The 19,215-nt window shown below is 39.3% G+C and overlaps 1 protein-coding gene and 1 long non-coding RNA gene across 2 annotated transcripts in view; one reads left to right on the top strand and one right to left on the bottom strand.

Moving 5' to 3' along the window:
- Positions 1-13,690, bottom strand: part of LOC105431608 (EGFR adapter protein) — a 63,330-nt gene extending 49,640 nt beyond the window's left edge. The window contains exons 1-2 of the mRNA XM_089082155.1: positions 13,462-13,690; positions 7,317-7,397 (exon numbers count right to left, since the gene is read on the bottom strand). Of these exons, the coding sequence (XP_088938281.1) occupies positions 7,317-7,397; positions 13,462-13,500 (120 nt within the window). The 5' untranslated portion in view covers positions 13,501-13,690. The remainder of the gene's footprint in view (positions 1-7,316; positions 7,398-13,461) is intronic.
- A 205-nt stretch (positions 13,691-13,895) lies between these two features.
- On the top strand, positions 13,896-19,124 carry LOC105431562 (uncharacterized). Its single transcript, XR_016140512.1, has 2 exons — positions 13,896-16,255; positions 16,858-19,124. It is a non-coding gene; the product is annotated as an uncharacterized LOC105431562 (long non-coding RNA).
- The last annotated feature ends 91 nt before the right edge of the window (positions 19,125-19,215 follow it).

Genomic DNA, 19,215 nt, shown 5'->3' with positions numbered 1-19,215 from the left:
ACCGCAGAGTTTATTGCACGCTGGCTATGAAGCGCCGGTCGAGATAATAGCGTTGATGAGGAAGATATAAATTACTTGGTGCTGCGAATAAGTGACAAAGACGGCGAGCGGCCGTTTCCCATCTTTCGCGTTGGCGTACACGCGTTGCGCGAGTTACTCGAGCGACTGCATGACTGATCGAATACACTTCGCGATAGGAAGTTACCGTTGCGGATAACCGATGCAATAATTATTTTAACTCTTCCACACGCATCGTTTATTTTTAACCAGTCTATAAAAGCTACCGACGAGCACACTTGGACGAGGAGATGCTAAGAGATGCATCGGAATATATTCTCTTGCAAATATACAGATAAATTTGATATATTTCTATTAATTATTTTTTAAATAAAATTCAGAGTAAGACGTATGAAAGGCGCATTTGAGAGTGTACATTTTCTTATTATGTTAATTAAAAGTTTTACAGAAATTTTATATTCCTTGTCGGAGTAACCGCGAAGTAACTTCAAGAATTTAAAGCTCTAATATAGAGGGACTACGGGAGAATTTATGAATCTCAATGACGAGAGGCAATATCGCGTGGCTATTCTTTATTGTAGATAATAAAGAACCAGCCAAGATTCATACGGAAGTCACCTTTCTTTACTTGGGATTAAATCATTTTTCTTCCTTTCAGGGATTGACTCGCGAACATTCTAATTGTCGAGATCCGATGCCGGAAACGCATAATTGAATCTTCTTAAATAAAAATAAATTTTTATTTCAAAGTTGAAAATTGCAAATTTCAATACGATTAATTAATACGATTATTTTATTTTAAATTCTTTGTAAATAAAAAATTGCAAATAATAAAAAAATGAGATGTTTATGTTAAAATGGAAAAGTGGAAAATGTTTCTTTTATTTTTTTAAAGTAAACTTAGCTTTTCGATCTTTTAACTTTTTTCTCTCTCTAACAGTGTAAAATTTTTAGGCTGGATACAGTGCCTGTAGTGTTGCAAAAAAAATCCGTCCCTAGACGAGCATACGTTTGATAGCTACAAATCGAGCAGGACGATTTCTACATCGTCGAGCAAAACGCTTAACCGATGTCTGCCAGGAATAGCTGAAACCATATCGAGTGTGAAAATATTTGGAACCGTCGGGCTCTTTGACTTTGACCTGAATCGCGCGTTTCTCGATTTTCTGCATCTCGAAAGAAAGCCGGGCTTGCCGTGGAGGAAAAAAGCGATAGGATGAATGGGATATGAGAGGACCGTAGGGAAAATAGAGAAGGAGGAAAATAGCGTAAGCGCTGTAGAGACTCCATCGGTAGTCTGGCTGGTGAATCCTCTCGTAAAAGTGAGCCCGGGAGAGTAATAAAAAGAGCGACAGATAAGCCGCTTCGTATTGCCTTTCGATCGATGGCGTGTTGCATTGACGTACGTGCCGAGCGAGCTCGCGCCGAACACTTCTCGGTGATAATCCTCGAATTTCTTGCCAATACGTTTCTGTAATCTACAGATGAGAATACTCCGCACGGTGTGTTTTCGCCGTGGCAGAGCGAATTTGGGACGGCGAAGGGGGAGGGGAGTTAACTTGGCGACTCTTCTTTTCCTTTCTTTTTTTTCTTTCTTTCTCTTCTTCCATCTCTTCCAAGTTTCTTCCAAATAATCATGGGCAACGATCATCGTCTCTATCTCTTTAAACCGAATTTACTTAAAACTCCCTCACTCTTTGCGGATTAACTCATTTTTACATAAACACTGTCCATTTAAAGCATCTCTCGACCGAGGATGTCCGACGTTGCTAAACTTTTTGCGCCAGAAACCACTCTCTCGTCGCATCTGCATCTACGTCGCCGCGCTCACGCTCACGCTCACGCACTCGCGTCTCGAGACCAAGAAACGAAAAAGAGGGGAGAAGGGCGGATCGCGCATACACACACACACACACACACACACACACACACACACACACACACACACACACACACACACGTCCGACGAAGGAGTTCAATGACCTGCGGGAATGCCAGGGCACCGGCAGGCTATCGTTTTAAACCGTGTTCGGCAATCTCGTAAGACCCGCCGTTGCTGTATGTGCCGAGGCGCATGTACTTTTGATAACGACGACCCCACGGAAGGGATTACGGGAGATCGGTGGCGAACTGCGAGTGAGGAACGAGGGAACGATGAGTGCACAAAAGTGGTTAGTGAGCTCGCTATATAATTTCGACGAGCTGAATGTTACAGGAAACGGAAAAAAGGCATTTTATCTCTGTCGCCGCGCGTTGTCGCGAACGAGCACAAAGATCGCGATGTTCGCGATGTCGCAGTTTCGAAATTCACGCCTGCCGGAGTTGTACGGGTGTTTAATCAGTTACATTCGCTTCGCTACAGATTGTACATGACCTACATACGGTGTCGTCGCGACTGTCATCGACTGTCGTCGGCGATTGTCTGGTAAGCCGATATCGAGACCGCATCGTAAATGTGGGAAGAACGAAACACATAGGCGCGGATAGATCGACTTTCCACGATTTCTCCCCCTCGTTGGTTTTTGTCGTGCATCGTAATTTGAGGATAAACCGGTTAAACGTGATTTTCGCTCTTTGTTCTTCGGCAGCAGATTTCATCGCGCGAAGTTTTCAAAAATTCGAGCGAGACAGCCGAAACGGCGCATCTTCCTGGATTTCCTGGTTCCTCCAGATTTGTTTTTCGCGAGAGTCACACTTCCGCAAAAACGATCGGTGGTAATTCAGAACAAACGGCGTTAAGAGATCCCACGTAATTAGCGTGTAGCGTGAATTTGTGGAAGATTAGGCCATTGTCGTCTTTCTTTATTTTCAACCCTCGTGATAAAAGAGCGACCCGGAATACCGAAAAGAGAAAGAGCCAGTGAAAGAGGTCGGCGACTACGCATCCCCGAAATCAATATGGATACCTACACGTATGCGATATACCCCGCACGTATTCTCGTGCGTTTCGGGACCTTTCGACGTGTCTATAGGGTGGTCAACGTATCAGGGGTGGAAAGACGGCCTTTCTCCGTGACAAACTGCCCCATTCGTCGTGATCCATGAAACGAAAGCGACGCTTCTACGTCATTGACCATCGTGACAAATTTGTCTTATACATTATTTACCCTTCGCCTAACGCACTACGACAAAATTATTCCATGCGTACCGATGGCGTATGCAGCGATGCAAGTAGAACTTTAGGACCGTTTTCGCGATACTTGCATGTTAGAAATTCACAAACTTTCGAAATTTGGACGCATTTGGACGATTGGATTGGAGTAGATGTTTAATATTGGGTTCGTTACTGGATTTACTAAATGGAAAACGAAAGAGATTTTGATATATTATTAATTATTATATATATTATTAATTAATCAACACAATCGATTCATGCTATTTTAAAGTATGCGAATATGTAGCAAGTTCAATTTTTATTAAATTCTACCGTCGTTTCAGTTTTGCAAAAATAATTTCCGATGGTGCTCGCTGTCACAGGCACTTTCGAATGCATACCTCAAGATCGTATTTCTTTGACACGACTGCCTTTGTCATAGCTTTAATAACTTAGCAAGATAGAAACCTGAGAAAAAGAAACCGATGGTATGCCAATACATCATGCCGCTGTAGAATGCGTTTATTGGATTTTTCCCGATTAAATTGCATTCCACGATGGCTCATCGATTTGATTTTGAATTTTAACGGCGCGGCCGCGATTTCTTTTGGCCCTCATCTTATCTGATCCTCATCTGTTGCAGAGTTAGGACGCGTTTAATAACAAATACGATGTCACGTCATAAAAACTAGCATGTGGATTTACGTTCGATAAATTTAATACAATACAAAGAAACACATGTAAATTGAGAATATTTTGGCAAGAATATTGTACAGTATTTCAATTTGTAACAGCAATACGTTTGATGAAAAAATAATGGATATTTCAAAATTTATATGTAACTTTACAAAGAGCTATTCCGGATAAAACGATTTTTCGGTACGATGTATTTCCATTAACCGACCGGTACAATGTGCCCCAGCTGGATATCTCGCGAAAAAATTCGGACCACTGTTTGACACCTCGTGAAAGCATCTCATGTAATTGGCAATTAAAGCAGGTGGCTTTGACAACCTATCCACTCGCGACACTTGAAATCCGTATGTGTTAAAGAGAACGACGAAATTGTTCGCGCGAATGTTCTGACTTTAGCAAATAAATTTCTGCTAATTCGCATTGCCATTTTTTTGTTAAACTCCAACGAGATAAAAATGCCATTGAATGATTTTATTTCAGTTCAAACTCGGAGCAAAGGCTTCGAGAGTTTCTTTGAAGATTTTAGCTATAATTTTTTATTCTGTCGCAGAAAACTGTTCTTGGCACAGAAAAATGAAAGCGTGTGTTAAAAGCTTATGTAATAACTTTTGCGATAACTATTTCCAGTTGAGTACGACTTTATGCAAACTTAATTTTTTAAATAGTTATCATGAAAATTTGGTTCCTCCAAAATAGGTTCGGAAATTTTTTAATATTAAAATATCCATTATTAAATATTGCTAAATTAAAAAATATGCAGAATAATTAACACTTAAAATAGTAAAGGTTAAATTTTGTAAATATTTATATGTTAAATTAACATTTTGTAAATATTTTACATTAAAACTGAAGCTACATTCTCATATATAGTATACTATCGCTTTTCCAATTTTAAAGATAAAAGCGGTAACAGTAGAAGAAAAGCGACATACCTCTTCTTTTACTGTTTTAAGTTGAGAGGTTTATTCGTGAAGACTATGTAATAATATTTTATTACTCTCGGATTTTTACGATTAATAAAAAGTCACAAGAGAGTATCGTGCGTTCGGTAATTTGGTCGTTTCCTGATTTTCTCATATCTTTATGAATATAAAGTCCTTTCCACTTGGGGTCATCAAATAAACTAGCATTAAAAATTAAATGAAACTCTGCTATTATTTTTTGCTTTCATGAGCATTACAAACATTAATTATTCACACGATAAATAGAAAATTTTTGGTAGTGACAAGACAAATTTTTTAACAAATTCTCACATAAATATGAAGTGCGATGTTTTAAGTTAAATATGATGTAGTTTGAGAAATATTAAAAACTCGGCGAAAGGATTAAGTTTATTGAGTAATGCATTTATAGAAACAAAGTTGTATAAATAGTTTATAAATCAGTTAATGAATTAATTTTATCTCTTGATAAAGAGTATTACTTATACTTTTCACTTTTATACCTCACTACATATATAAATATAATATACAATTATTAAAATAATTCAACAAATTATTTTCAATACTAAAATAAATAAATAAATAATATAAAAAGAAATAAAAAGCTTGAAAGAGAGAAAAAAAAAATAAATCGGTCGCTTGCAGGCGAAAAATGTAATATAATAATATTTTATGGGGCAAAATATTCTTTTTGAGAATGGAAATTTTTTTCAAACTCAATAAAAAGAGAAATGACGAAAAGATTAATAACATCTCATGTTATTATGCATTGTTAATCGTTGTAGTACGAAACACGGAAATACCGACACCCGACTGGCATCAGTAGGCGACCGACGAAGCGTCTCTTAACCAATCGAGCGTGATTTTCGCCTCATTTACGGCGGTCGTATAAATATAAATGTTACAGGGGTGAGACGAGATATACGCGCATTTACGGCGTGTTACACTAAACGCTTCTTTGAAAGTCTGATCTTCCACGATGGGGTATAACAATAGGGACGATTTGCGAAAGTGTGCACTGAGTGGGAACGATCGCTGAACAGGCAAGTGACTCGTCGAATTTACGACTCATTACATTAAAGATTGCTCGTATCCTTTGATTTCGTTACCACGAATCTGCGAACTTTATTTATTAAGTAAAAAGGATTGACACAATTATTATGTGAGATACTGTAAATCCATTTTTTTATGAATAAAATAATCGGAAAGTTAATTATTTCGTTTTCAATTATCCCCGTTCAGGCTAATTAACAATTACAATCAAGAACTTATCAATATAATATAACATAAATGTATCTGTTATCTATTTCTTCAAATTTTTGATAAATTAATAAATAAAATTTTACTATACAGATATTATATAGGTCTCTTTATATGAATGGAAAAAAGTACGGGATAAAGACATAAATGCATAATTTGATTTTGACCGAAAATGTTCAAATAAAATCCGCTCTTAAAAAGGGCATATTAAATCAATAGAATTTATCTGAAATTTTTATTTATTAAAAAAATATATAATGTCGGGAAATAAATAGCGTGCGCATCTGTACTGTTGAGTTGTTGAAAAAAAAAAAATAGCATACGGGTAATGTAATGGAATAGGTATCACGGGAAAAGAAGCAACGCGTTGCTATACACGCAGACTCACACGTACACCTACACACACCTACGTTGGAGATTAAGTAGAAACTTCCTGGCACGAGTTATTCTCGTTCGTAGGCAAATATTCAACTCCGATGAAACTCAAAGCCGAATTTCTGCTGATTTCTCCCTTCAGGTTCGAGAGTCATTACCAGGTTTATAGTAATAGCGCAGCTTACAATAATAATCTCCTCTAACATGAGAACCGTTTTGATTCCTTTGCCATATGGCACTCATCTGTTCGGACAGCTAATTACGAAATGTATTTGCCGTTGATTGCAATTGATGTCAAGCATTAGATATAGAAATAAGTTCCCGCCATGAAAAGGGCGACACTATGAATACGTCATTATTTACGATATTGCATTTACGTGTCAAGCGTGATCGTGAAACGCAATAGATCGGATGTAACGGATTTTCTTACCGGTGTCTTAAATATCTTAAAGAATTTGCGAGTGAGAATCTATGCAGTTTTACGCTCATCTCGTATACATATCGTTCGTAATGTCGAGATCGCGCGACGATTTGAATATAAAACTGGTGAATTCATCATGCATGCAAAACGGGAAAACAAACAGAACGAAAATGGAATCGCCGGTGTATACCGCGCCATTATCTTAGGATCTTATTGCTTCTTATTATGCGAAGAGGCGTGCTAGAATAATTCGTCTTGCCGCGCATTACCGGAAGAAGCAAGTTTTGCCATCCTCGGAAGGAAAACAATATTACTTCACAGGCATAATTTGTCATTCTCGCAATAATATCATATTCTCGTTGGAGGAGAGAGAGAAGAAGAGAAGAGGGGGAGAAGGAGAGAGAGAGAGAGAGAGAGAGAGAGAGAGAGAGAGAGAGAGAGAGAGAGAAGGAAAATGTGTTAAATTAGAAATAGTTTTCGGTACATGATAGAATCGGGGTAGAGCACTTACCCTGAGGATCTCCAATTGCGAGCGCACAAATTCCGCGCGGCTGGCAATGTCGGGAATCGCCACAGGAAACGAACCCATGTACTGCGACAGAAAGAACTCCGTGTTAGAAGCGATGCATAAGAAAAGATTTCTCAGGCGTGATTTCCGCTTTCACGTTTCGTACGAAAGACTTTAGGGATTTTAGATTACCCTATATAGTGACCGACCAAATTTCACTTCTTTTCTACGAAATACGAAAATTCTTTCCACCGTATAATACACCGTAGTCAAATATTCTCACGTTCATTATTCCCCCATGCTTAATATATACATATTCACATTCTCTCTCTCTCTCTCTCTCTCTCTCTCTCTCTCTCTCTCTCCAATATATGTCTCTCTTGTATTTATTATACGTTCGCCGAGAAATAATTATCGGCTCGTCGACGTAGCCGAGCCTCGACGGGCCACAATCCAGCCCGGCGGGTGGCCACCAGACGACGTCACCTAGCGGGAAAACTATACCGCCACGCACACGCCGTTGAAAAACAATAAAGGCAGACCTGGCCTACGGCAAGAATTTAATTTCCTTTTTCCGTTTCGAGGACATTCGTACACCGGAACGCGACGACCTCCCCCTCCGCCTTCCGCTATTTCCTTTCAATAGTCAATTTGGCTGGCGATCATCCCTGCCCTTGCGCGCCGAGACGAAATTTGGAAAATTTCGTTTCTACCCTCGATCGAGGGACAACGCTTTTCTCTCGATTCAAAGGAAAGCTGCTCGACGAAGGCTTCTTAGAAAATTTTTATCGGCTTCACATTTTCTCGTGTGTTATCAACGTCATAGGAAACGTATGGCAATATTACAAATATCGCAATTTAAAAATACGCGATCAGACTACCGCGAATAAATTGACTTAACGTGACTTGTTCATTTTTGCAATAATATCGATATGAAGAAATGATAACTGGAAGTACATTCCTTATAAATAAGTTCGAAAGACTCGTATTTCCGGATCTCTCGCCTGGTCAAACGTGTCGCCCGCCGATTACATGGTCGATAAAAATAGCGACCCTCCAAACATGACGATAAATAAAAGCACCAGGGGTTGGATTCTGGGGAACGTAATAAATAACGATATCTAACGCAATTATGTGCTCACAGAATGCGAACATATTTCTTTTCTATAAAAAACGCAGCAAAAATATCGAATATTTAGGAATGATGAAAGACAGCTTAATCTCAAATGAAATTTCAAAAACATATCGATACTTAGCAGCGGGAAAGTTTGATGGAAATTATGAAAAATATGGCGAAATATAATACGTTTGATTTATGATTCCGTCGCCATTCCTGCGCTGGTGAATTTTTCCTAGCTGGCAGTATTTTGATCGGTAGATTCATACCGCAATATAATCCGGGTTTTAATCCTTCCGGATGATTCTCATTGTTGTGTTTCGAACTTGTCTCTGGGAGAATCTCCTCCCGGAATCGCTGGGATTTTCCTGAATTATTATGCCACTGCGCAGAGGGCGACTGGAATACTCACCGAGAGAGAAATTCCATGGGAGATGGATGTTTTATAAAAATATTGGGGTGGAATAGGTCTTATTATTACGAATACAAAACGTAAAATTATCTTTTTCTCCTAACTATTCATAGCTTGGTATTGGAAAGCAGGAATATAAAATAATTCCAGCATATTCGAGTGAAAAATTCCGTTCTCGTGAATATATCAAAAATATTTTCTATAACAAAATCATTACTGAAATAAAAATTTATGATATAAACTCATTATTACGGTTGATAAATTATTAATCATATCTCAGGGACAAAATCATTTTTAAATACGAAAATCATTTTAAATTTAGAAAAATTCCAAAATTTTAAAACCTTTTTTAATCTTAATCTGCTTTTTATATATATGTATATCAAGACGAGTTACCCTACGTACGTCTATAATTTCTTTGATCGTCGCCTAGTTTTATGATAAAAGCCGATTCCGCCGCGCCGCGGCGCGCAAGCAGCATGCTGTTCCGCAATTACCTCATTTCCACCAGCGCGAGCAATCGGCCGTGCTAATATCTCGCAGGCATTAAAACGAGCGTTAAAACGAATCGATTGAACGATCACGACAATCGAAGAATGTAAAAGCCCGTTTCTCTACGACGCTCTCGTCGCCGCACACGGCGCTGCCGCCAGCGCACGCGAGGAATCGTTACGATTATTACGGCACTATAAATCCACAATATATTTCACGGTGGCGAAACACATTGGTTATTTTATTCGACCGCTTATATCCCACTTGAATTATACGCGGCTCTCGCTCATGTCGCGTAAGTACCAAGTCAAATGACGCAACGACATTACCATCCATACGGTACCTGTACTAATACGCGAAGCGAGATTAGTATTTTACTTTGGTGTTGTAAGCTTTCTAAAATTAAATTAACTAAATGATAACGACACTTGCATGCGCGTATAAGTAAAAGATGTAAATTTTCACTTTAAATTAAAATTTCCAATATCGCTTGTCTAAAAAAATTTCAATTTAATAAAAAATAAAATTTCTCTTCTATACTCTGACTTTCTCAATTATTGTTCTCTCGCAGATCCTTGCTTTAATAATTCTAGCTTGTTCTTCCTTATAATTATATATATATATATATATATATATATATATATAAAATCCTTATATAATTATATATATATATTCCTTATAATTATATATATATATATACATTTACACATATCTCATTAATTGTACGATGTCTTGTACGCAGAAGGACAGATGGAAATAATCGCAACTGTTCCCATCTCTCATCATCCACCGATGAAATTGCGGCATACGTGCGGACTAACGAGCTTGTTGACGGAATTTTCGTCACTGCAGCATCATGGAGTACCTAATTTCGTCCGAATACCAAGAACACTCTTGGTTGGAGAACCACGGTCGTTCCAGTTTCATTGGAGAACCGCGGTTGCACAGAAACCGACATAATTTATTCTTTTCCTGAACAATACAACGTTATAATTCTTTTATATTTAAACATGCATATTTTACATCAATATCAATCGATATGATAATCATCATTTTGTGCTAATACATTAATTAGATATATAACATATTTTAATACTGCATATTTTAATTTTAATTTTTTAGGATGATTCAATGAGAAAAACTGTAATGCTTATTCATTATTTTTTTATATAATTATTAAATATTTTATTAAATATATATTTGAATTGAAAATATATTTGATCGATTTATAATTCACATCGTATTACCGTTAATATCCCGTTACATCGGCCGACTCTTTCGACGAATGCTGCGAAAATTGCTGCTGTAATCTTTTTATACGTGCGTTTATTGCGAACGAGTCATCCGTGTTTAACAGTAAATCCGTTTAGGACTCGTACGTCGCATCGAGAGATATCTCGCACATGGCTGAGATCACTTTCACTGGTCGTTGAATTTCGCGAAATTATGCGGAAGTCGGGAGATTTGATTAACCATCGCGTGCCAGAAGCGAAACGTATCGTGTCACTGTCGTGTTCACTGTCGCTCTCGTGCAATCTGACTCGAGTGTAACTTTCACACTCGGAGACGATTCGCAGGCGATTTCGAGAAGGAGTTTGTCAATACACGGCTGTCTGTCAAGACAAATATATCTGAGCATGATGTAAAATAAAATAAAATTGGCAACTTTCGTTATAAACACAATTATTAAATTAATATCTTTCATATTTCTTGATGTAGGATAATTAAATTCAATTGCTCATCGTTAACGGCAAGTTAATATATTTGTATGTGATATCAACGCTAAATTGCCTTGTCTTCATTGTTTGAAAGCTTCGCGAAAGCTCCGATTAGTTTCGAGCTTATCCCACCGAGGAAGACCAAGGTGAGGTGTCAGTTTCTGGCGATAATGGCGATATTCGTTACGTTATCGCGAACGAAATTGCATCCGCTCGCAAGTCTGCATAGTTCGCCGCGCTTACCAAGCGTAGTCACGTTGTAACTGTTGACATTTTCGTGCGCTCCGTCACGGGAGTCGTGACGGAGAATACCGACGCAGGATAGAAAGGACGTTGCGTAAAACGTGCGCAGCATTTAAATGATTCGGAGTGCCGTCGCGGAAATGGGAATCGAATCATCGCGCGTAAGGGTCGGCGCCGATCGGAAATCGATGATTCCCGATTAGAGCCCGTCCCGATAATTAGATCAGCTATCTTAGAAAGAGCATGCCAAATCTCGAGCCAAGCTATCGAGACAACCTATCGAACTATTTCGATCTGCGAAAAAAGTTTGCTTTTCTTTGAAAATTGCCCGCTAAAGTTATTCGATAATTCAAAAGAGAAAACATACATAATAATAATATCTTTAGGACAATTTAGTTGCAAAACGTTCGTCACACCGAGTGCTAATCTCTTTGAGGCAACGCGGAGAAATAGGAGTCAAGTAGAGTGGTAAAACAAGCCAGATTTTTAACAATGGCTAAAACGAGGGACAGAAAGGACCGAATATTTGTTATTTGAGTGGATGAAAACGCGTCGCTAGCCGGCTTTTACCATCGGCTGCGCGCGTCGAGGAGTTTTAAATTACGCCAGCATTGTACGGGGAGGGTGGGGGGGAAGGGGCTACAATGTCCTGTCAGTGTATCGAGTATAATGGGAACAATCGTGCGGACGATTGAAAGCGCGATCTACAGTAACTGTACCAGCTACCACGAGATTAGTAAATTCGCTGAACGCAAATTAATCTTAGCCGGGTTTATCGAACGGAAATGGTGGATACTTGGGATGCTGATGGAGCGCACCGATAAAGTACTCCGACTCCGTGCAAGACTATCTCACAAACGAAAACGTTTTTACTTTATCGCAATCGAAATTGCTTTTCCGTGTTTCGCGTTTTAATAGGATCGACGCGCGTCGAATAGCGGGGGGGAAAAAAAAAAAAAAAAAAAAAGACAAAATAAGAACACTTCAAAGCGGGATAAAAGCGGGATAATGGGACATAACGGAGGGTGACGCGGGAAAATTTGGTGCGCGAATAGGCGCGCGCGTGTGCGATGTTGTCGGCACTCCATTATTTATTCTCCCGCGAACATGCCAATCAAGTAAAACTTCAAAACGGTGAGATTGAAGCGCTCTCGAATTAATAAATCGCGTTATATCGCGATAGCGTACTATTTCTACTGTATAATATACTCGAGCGCGGTCATTCGTTAAATTAATAAATCTCGCGATCTGTCTCTTGATACTCAGATGTCACAGGCACGCGACGAAGTATTCGAACTCACGGCGAACAGTTCGGGCTTTCCTTCCGGAGCCACGCAATCTTTCTTCTGCTCGAGTGTAACGTTCTGGCAGTTGTCTCTAACTTCTTAGCGATTGCTCAAGTTCGAGGTATGCGGGATCGTTTCGAGGGCGACGCAGCGAGTTCGTACAAACAGAGAAACGAGCCGAGAGATACAAAAGGAGATTTATATCCGTTCGCTTCCCCGAAGCTGGAAACGCCGTCGCGGCAAGGAAGCGCGAGGAAAGATTCCTTACGGTGCGACGCATCTCGCGCTCGCTACGAAACGAAACGGGACAACGAAGATGAAACGAGAGATGAGACGAGAGACCAGATGAAACGAGGGGGGATGAGTACGATGCACACGCGCGGGATTCCGTGCAAAGTACGCGTGTGGCCGCGTGCGTGTCACGAGTGTCCAGCCGCCTATCGGAAAGAGAAAAGGGAAGAGAAGGAAGAGGGGGAAGAGAGAGAGTCGTACATGAAAATTACATACCCTGTCTGACTTACGCTTAAAAGGCTTCTCGGACGAATAACTGTAGTCAGCTAAAAGCTTTTCATACGTCAATGCCACATTTATGAGATTTCGTTTCCCTCTACAAGGGAGGCTGTGATATCTTTCCGGTATCTTCACGCGCTTTGTTTGCTTCTTACACCTCGTACGCTTTGTCTTACTAACGGTACGATCGTCAAATTAGGATAGACACATAGATCGATCGCTGTCACTGTGTTAATTATTAAATCAATCTAATTCCTTTATTTCTTCTTGTTATTGGTTGTTTCAACTTTATCGTTATTCTCCCATATCAACTTAATACTTTATATTATAGCGCCTTAACTATGGTTAATGAATCATGACAAAAATTCACCTTAGCTGCGACGGATCTCTTTGAGAACGTTTCTGCCATAATAAGTATACATCACTTCCCATCTGGTCGGCACCGGCTGCGTTTTCTCAGGAATACATTCGATACGTTCAAGATAAAACTTAGAACGGGCAGTGTAGAGTTATAGTTTGTTTTTCAGTTCACGTAACAAAAAAAAAAAAAAAAAAAGAGAACACTGCGATTTTCACTGCACTCTCGTTTTACATCGTGCGAATTCACGAAAAGTTTCACTATCGTGTTGCTTTAACCGCTACTTTTTGAAAAAAAGCCGATCGCGATACATCCAGCTGCATTCCCGATATAATCCTTTTCAAGTTCGGACTAATAGCTTCACTTCATCGTTGAAAAATCAATAACACCATTAAGAAACCTTCAACGAAGAAATATTCTTACGTCAATTATAATGTTACATAATTTAATAATAAATGAAGTAAAACTGAATGCATAGTCGTCGTCTTGATTTGAATATGTTAAATTTACGAGACTAAATTTCTCAGATGTATTTAAATGAAATATTTCTTGCCGATTGGAAAAGAAATAAAGACTGGTCGACCTTTGCACGCTCGTATGATAGTCGATATGACATTTGCAAGTGGAATTCCAACTGGTTTGGTTTGTATCGTCAGTGAGTTCGTATCACGAATATAAATATGTGTAAAGGAGCGAAAAAATTAATTTGTTTCATATTATGCATCGAAATATACGTTTAATTAATATTTACATCGCGTATGCAAATAATAACAGATTTAAATTAAACGGATGACAGCCTATTAATTATTAATTTATCGTTTATTAGAACTGGAGATCAATTCGAGAAACTGAGACGTGAAAAGATAAAATTGGACCTCAGTATTATTCAATTAAAATATTTTTCAATATTTATATCGAGAAATTTTAGAACATATTTGAAAAATTATTAAAAGTTTTGGAGAAATATTTAAGAATTTATGAAGAAACTTTCAAGTGAAAAGTATTAATTTTGCAAATGACATCTTTTTCACTTTAAACAATAAATTAACGGTGATCATGTGTATTCTAATTAGAAAGAATACTTAAAGTATATCACATCTCGATGTTATACAAAGACATGTCAAATGAAACTCGTATATATATTACTAAAGTTATTTTGATTTCATGTACAGTACAACGTGAGAATGACTATAACAAGAGAGACTGCCACTTTATTTAGATACTACATCGCTATCACGCACGTCACGCACATTTTTTTCACCTCAATTGTCAGAACAAATGGTATTCGAAAATTCTCGCTCGATGTACGAAATTGCGCGCGACACAATTTCCAGAAAAAAATACAAAAGGAAAACGTGCGATAGACACTATCATTCATCGGGGGATGCAATATTCAAGGTCGAGAGGCCAATCCTTTCAAAATCACAATTCAATTTATCAACAATTGTCGCATATCTAGGCCAACTATCGATAAATCACCGCAACGTATGCGACTGAAATGTCATCTCTGTCACCAGTGATTCGGTTTGTTTGTTGTTTGCAGAATTCGACGGAAGCGCGTAACTGGAGGAACGTTACTGTCGGCGTTTAACGGAAGGTTGAACGAGAAAAAAACTGATTCCTATGTGGCAAACTGGCGCGCGATGAGCCACGTCGAGTTTCCCGATCGCGCGTGCACTGGATCTTATCGCCACGCTCGCCACGTGACGCACTTGCAGGTAGTCATCGTAGAGAAACGCGCGTAATCCGCGGCAAAATCACATGGCCCGATCTCCGAGGAGGCAGATCGTCGTTCGGAACGCGAGGAGACCGGAGCACCGGTGAACGCGCGACGAAAGACTGGCCCGCGGGACCCGGTAAGAGGGGCCCTTTACCGCGCCGGGGCCCCGATGATACGGCGAACGGACGGCGCGGTCGCTAATGGCCAATGGCGCACGGATAAGAGGAAAGGACGTGGAGTCCTAGGAAGGATCCTGCGTTGTGGAAAAGGAGGAACTGACCGACTGGTCGTGACGAGTCGAAGAAGCCGAAGGAGAGTAACGGAAGAGAAAGAGAGAGAGAGAGAGAGAGGGGGGGAGAGAGAGAGAGAGAGAGAGAGAGAGAGAGAGAGAGAGAGAGAGAGAGAGAGAGAGAGAGAGAGAGAGAGAGAAAAGGAGAAAATGAGAGAGGGGGTGGAGGTGAGTTCGGCAGAGGCCGGTCGAGCACCTGGACGACATTACCTCTTCGAGTCTGCCTCTCGCAGTCACATCTTCGTATTTCGAGTCGCGTCCCTCGTTTTGCAAACTGCCTCGAGTGCGGCAGCGCGTCCGACAGCGTGTGAAAAATTTGCAACCACGACTTCTTTGTATTCTTTATCACGCTATGTAATTATCCTGTTTATCAGTTTCAGCAATTAACGTTGCTACGAACAAAGAGGTGTTTACCCGTGCTAATCCTCAAAACAACAATTAATAGATTTTTTTTTTTTCATGTTGTTTCATTTATCTTACAATCGAAAATTATTCAAAGCGCTTTCAATGTCGCTGTTGTGAATTAAATTAATTAAATTATACGAAAGGAATGTCAAAATTAACGTACGCGACAAAAGATGCTTCCGAAATCATAAAGTGAAGTTAATTTGGAAGATTACCGTTTGAATAGCTTCCGTGAACTTTTTAAACATTATGATCATGTTCAATCTCGCATTAGTGAATCGTACGTTATATTTATGTGCCATTTCAATTTTGATACAACATCCTGTCGGAGGACGCGCCTTATTCCGTCACGGAAGATCAAGCGCGGTTCATCTCTACGAAGATCATTAAACGTAATAAGCTGAGCGGCGCTATGCATGATTATCTCGTAGATTTTCATATCTTCCGTTATTTTGGCACGTTTATCTGTTATGACTGTCGTTCGTTCGCAGGATATCTCGAAATTGTTGGGAAGCACAGTCATTGACATTCAGTCGACTTTTTTTCGCGAAAACCTCGAGGCACTAATAGGACATTTGTATCCCAAGTATAAAAATAAAGAGATTTTTGTTTTTATTAAGAAAAAAATAAATAAATTCCGACGATCAACGCGACGCGGCTATTTTTTTTTGCCAATTTCTGAACACGTCACACAATGTTTCATTTTCTTCACTTCTCGCCGTCTAATCATAATCTTATGCATGATTTGCGGATATCCTTTGATCAGTCGTTTCATTTTTTTAGGAAGAATATCCGGTTTGAACATCCGATTTAGAGAATTTGTGCTACCTGTGCATGAGATGCAGATGAAATTCGTGCACGAAACGTTTATCATAATGTCATGACACGTAGACGTTATATTATATTACTCTTGCATGAGAAAGCATAACGAGAGACTTCTAAAAAAGACATCGTGCGCTCCGACTTATCTTAATATATTTCTACTTGATTTCAGCCATTTATGACTATGAATATCACGAGACAATACAACGACGTGACGTGAGATGTTAAAAATACTCCTAACGGAAGAATTAAAGGGGTCGATTTCTAAAGTTGCTTCACTAACACAATCGTGACGGCAGGAAACGGATCGATAACATCGATCTTTACAAATTCATCGGGTAAGGACACTTGGCCACCTGCTATGTGAAATCTAATATAACTTTCAGGTTGCTCTTTAAATTAAAATTTTCGCTTCGGTCAGATTTTGTGACCGTTCGACATCCAGTTTCTAGCTGGACACGGACGCTATTATTGTGAAAAAGATTAACGAGAGTTTTTCGCATTTCGGTGAAATAGCCAAAAGAAGTGACAGTACGTGGCCCCTTCTCGGGACCACGGGCGACGAATCCGTTCCTGGCGCCATGGTGTGTGCTCTCGCCAGTTGCACACCGGCCGATACCCAGTCTCCAGACTGGCTGCAGCTGCGAACCGGTTATATACTTTCATCTGGCAGTCTTAGCACGGTCCCTAAAAGAGAATCCGATGACTATAACCGCGGTGCGCGAGGCGCGCGAGGAAAAGAGAAAGGAGAGAAAATGGTGGGGAGGGTTAATGCCTGTACCAAGGCACGCTTATGCATCGGAATAAAGGACGTCTCCCCCCCACTCTTTCTCATTTCTTTTTTCCTTTTCTTCTTCCTTTTTTTTTTTTTTTTTTTCTTTATTTCAATCCTACTACTTCTTCTGGCACACACTCCGGCAACACTCTCCTTCGGCGAGTCGCATACTTAGCCGAGTGGACGGTTTGTTCGAAAAACGCTCGAGCTACGAGGCGGCCTCCGGAGGCAATATTTGATGAGATTGTATGACGGTCACCGCGCCGCGATAAAACGCGCATCCTGTTTGGCCAGTAATACATCTGACGCATACTTGCCGGCTAATTGACCGTAGGCCAATAATTTGACCTCGTAGAGCGATATCGCATTAATCGCGCTATTTTTGAGAGAAAAAAAAAAAAAAAAAAAAAAAACATTAAATATATCGATTTACTTTAATACTTGCTTTATTCCGTGAAATTGAGTCGAATCGTATGACGAGGTATAACATCGACCAGACGGAGAGCTTAAAAACATTAACATAAATTTCGCGAATTATACAGCGGCGATCGCTGAATTAATGATATTCGCCTCTCAAGCGAACGAGAAATGATAGGGAAGCAGAGACTTTGAGCCGCGCTACGCGTTAATAGTTTATCTTTGTGCTTATCTTCTGCGGCTGTCGCTTGAAAGAGCATCCGATGGCTGTAACGGTAAGCGCTGCGCGAGGATAAGAGAGAGAAGAGAGAGAGAAGGAAGGAATGAGAAAAGTTGATGCGTATACTAAAGCACAGTTACGTGCTTCTTTTCGTTAAGCTGCGCTGCTGCCGGCGAAATCGCCACGTCCCTTTTGGCGAGCATCAGGCCGGATGACGACCATGATGACGACCATCAATGGAATCGAGATTTTGACGTGAACAAAGCAACGTAGTTCAGCTTCCAATGGGATGCTAAAAACTTCAAAGAGCGATTGAACTTTCTACAATCTAGAATCGATTCGTAACCGAAAGGTATAGGAAGCGGACAAACGAGGCAAGTGACGCAAACGAGGAGGAAGAGATAAAGCGGACAAATAATTCTCTGTTTTTTTATTTGTCTACAAACAAATATTTTTAACGAGGCAAACATTGAAAAAGCGATGTCAACAAATTAATAACAGATTGATATGTACGTAGGCACGTAAATGACGTAGATGACGTTTGATAGTTGCTAGTTCTTGTATTTATTTTCAACTTATGACTATGTCATCCTACGCGATGACATCCTTTTTTCAGGGTCGTCACTGAATGTCCCGATTTTATCTGTAGAATTCTTCACGTGTGCCTCATGCAGGCGATTTCACGTTGGTGAAGATCATGTAACTGGCAACAGATTGAATCATGATTGATTCAAACGAAAGATTTCGGAACATGTATGATCGTACGTAAGAAAAGATATTTGATAATAATGATGACAAGTCTACTTTTAAATATCTATTTAAAAAGAAATATTTAGATTATAGCAAACCTGTGTCTTTCTCTATTCTTAACACGAAGAATTTTTATTTTACGATGTTTACGTCATTTTTTAAAATAAGAAGTTTTAAAAATAAGAAGCTAATCTGATAAGTATAGAAGTTAAGCTGGTAATTATTTTGAGAAATACAGCTTTTTTTAATGATTCTAATAAAATCTTTTCTTAAATTTTATTTCTTAATTTAATTTAATTCCTATTTACAAATATGATTTTATTTTTGTTTTAAAATACGTGTTGGTACATAAAAAATGATTGTAACTT

The sequence above is a fragment of the Pogonomyrmex barbatus genome, unplaced genomic scaffold (genome assembly GCF_055798465.1).
Source record: "Pogonomyrmex barbatus isolate J1 unplaced genomic scaffold, ASM5579846v1 scaffold5, whole genome shotgun sequence".
In the NCBI taxonomy this organism is placed as follows: Eukaryota; Metazoa; Arthropoda; class Insecta; order Hymenoptera; family Formicidae; genus Pogonomyrmex; species Pogonomyrmex barbatus.
This window is presented reverse-complemented; position numbering and strand designations above follow the sequence as displayed.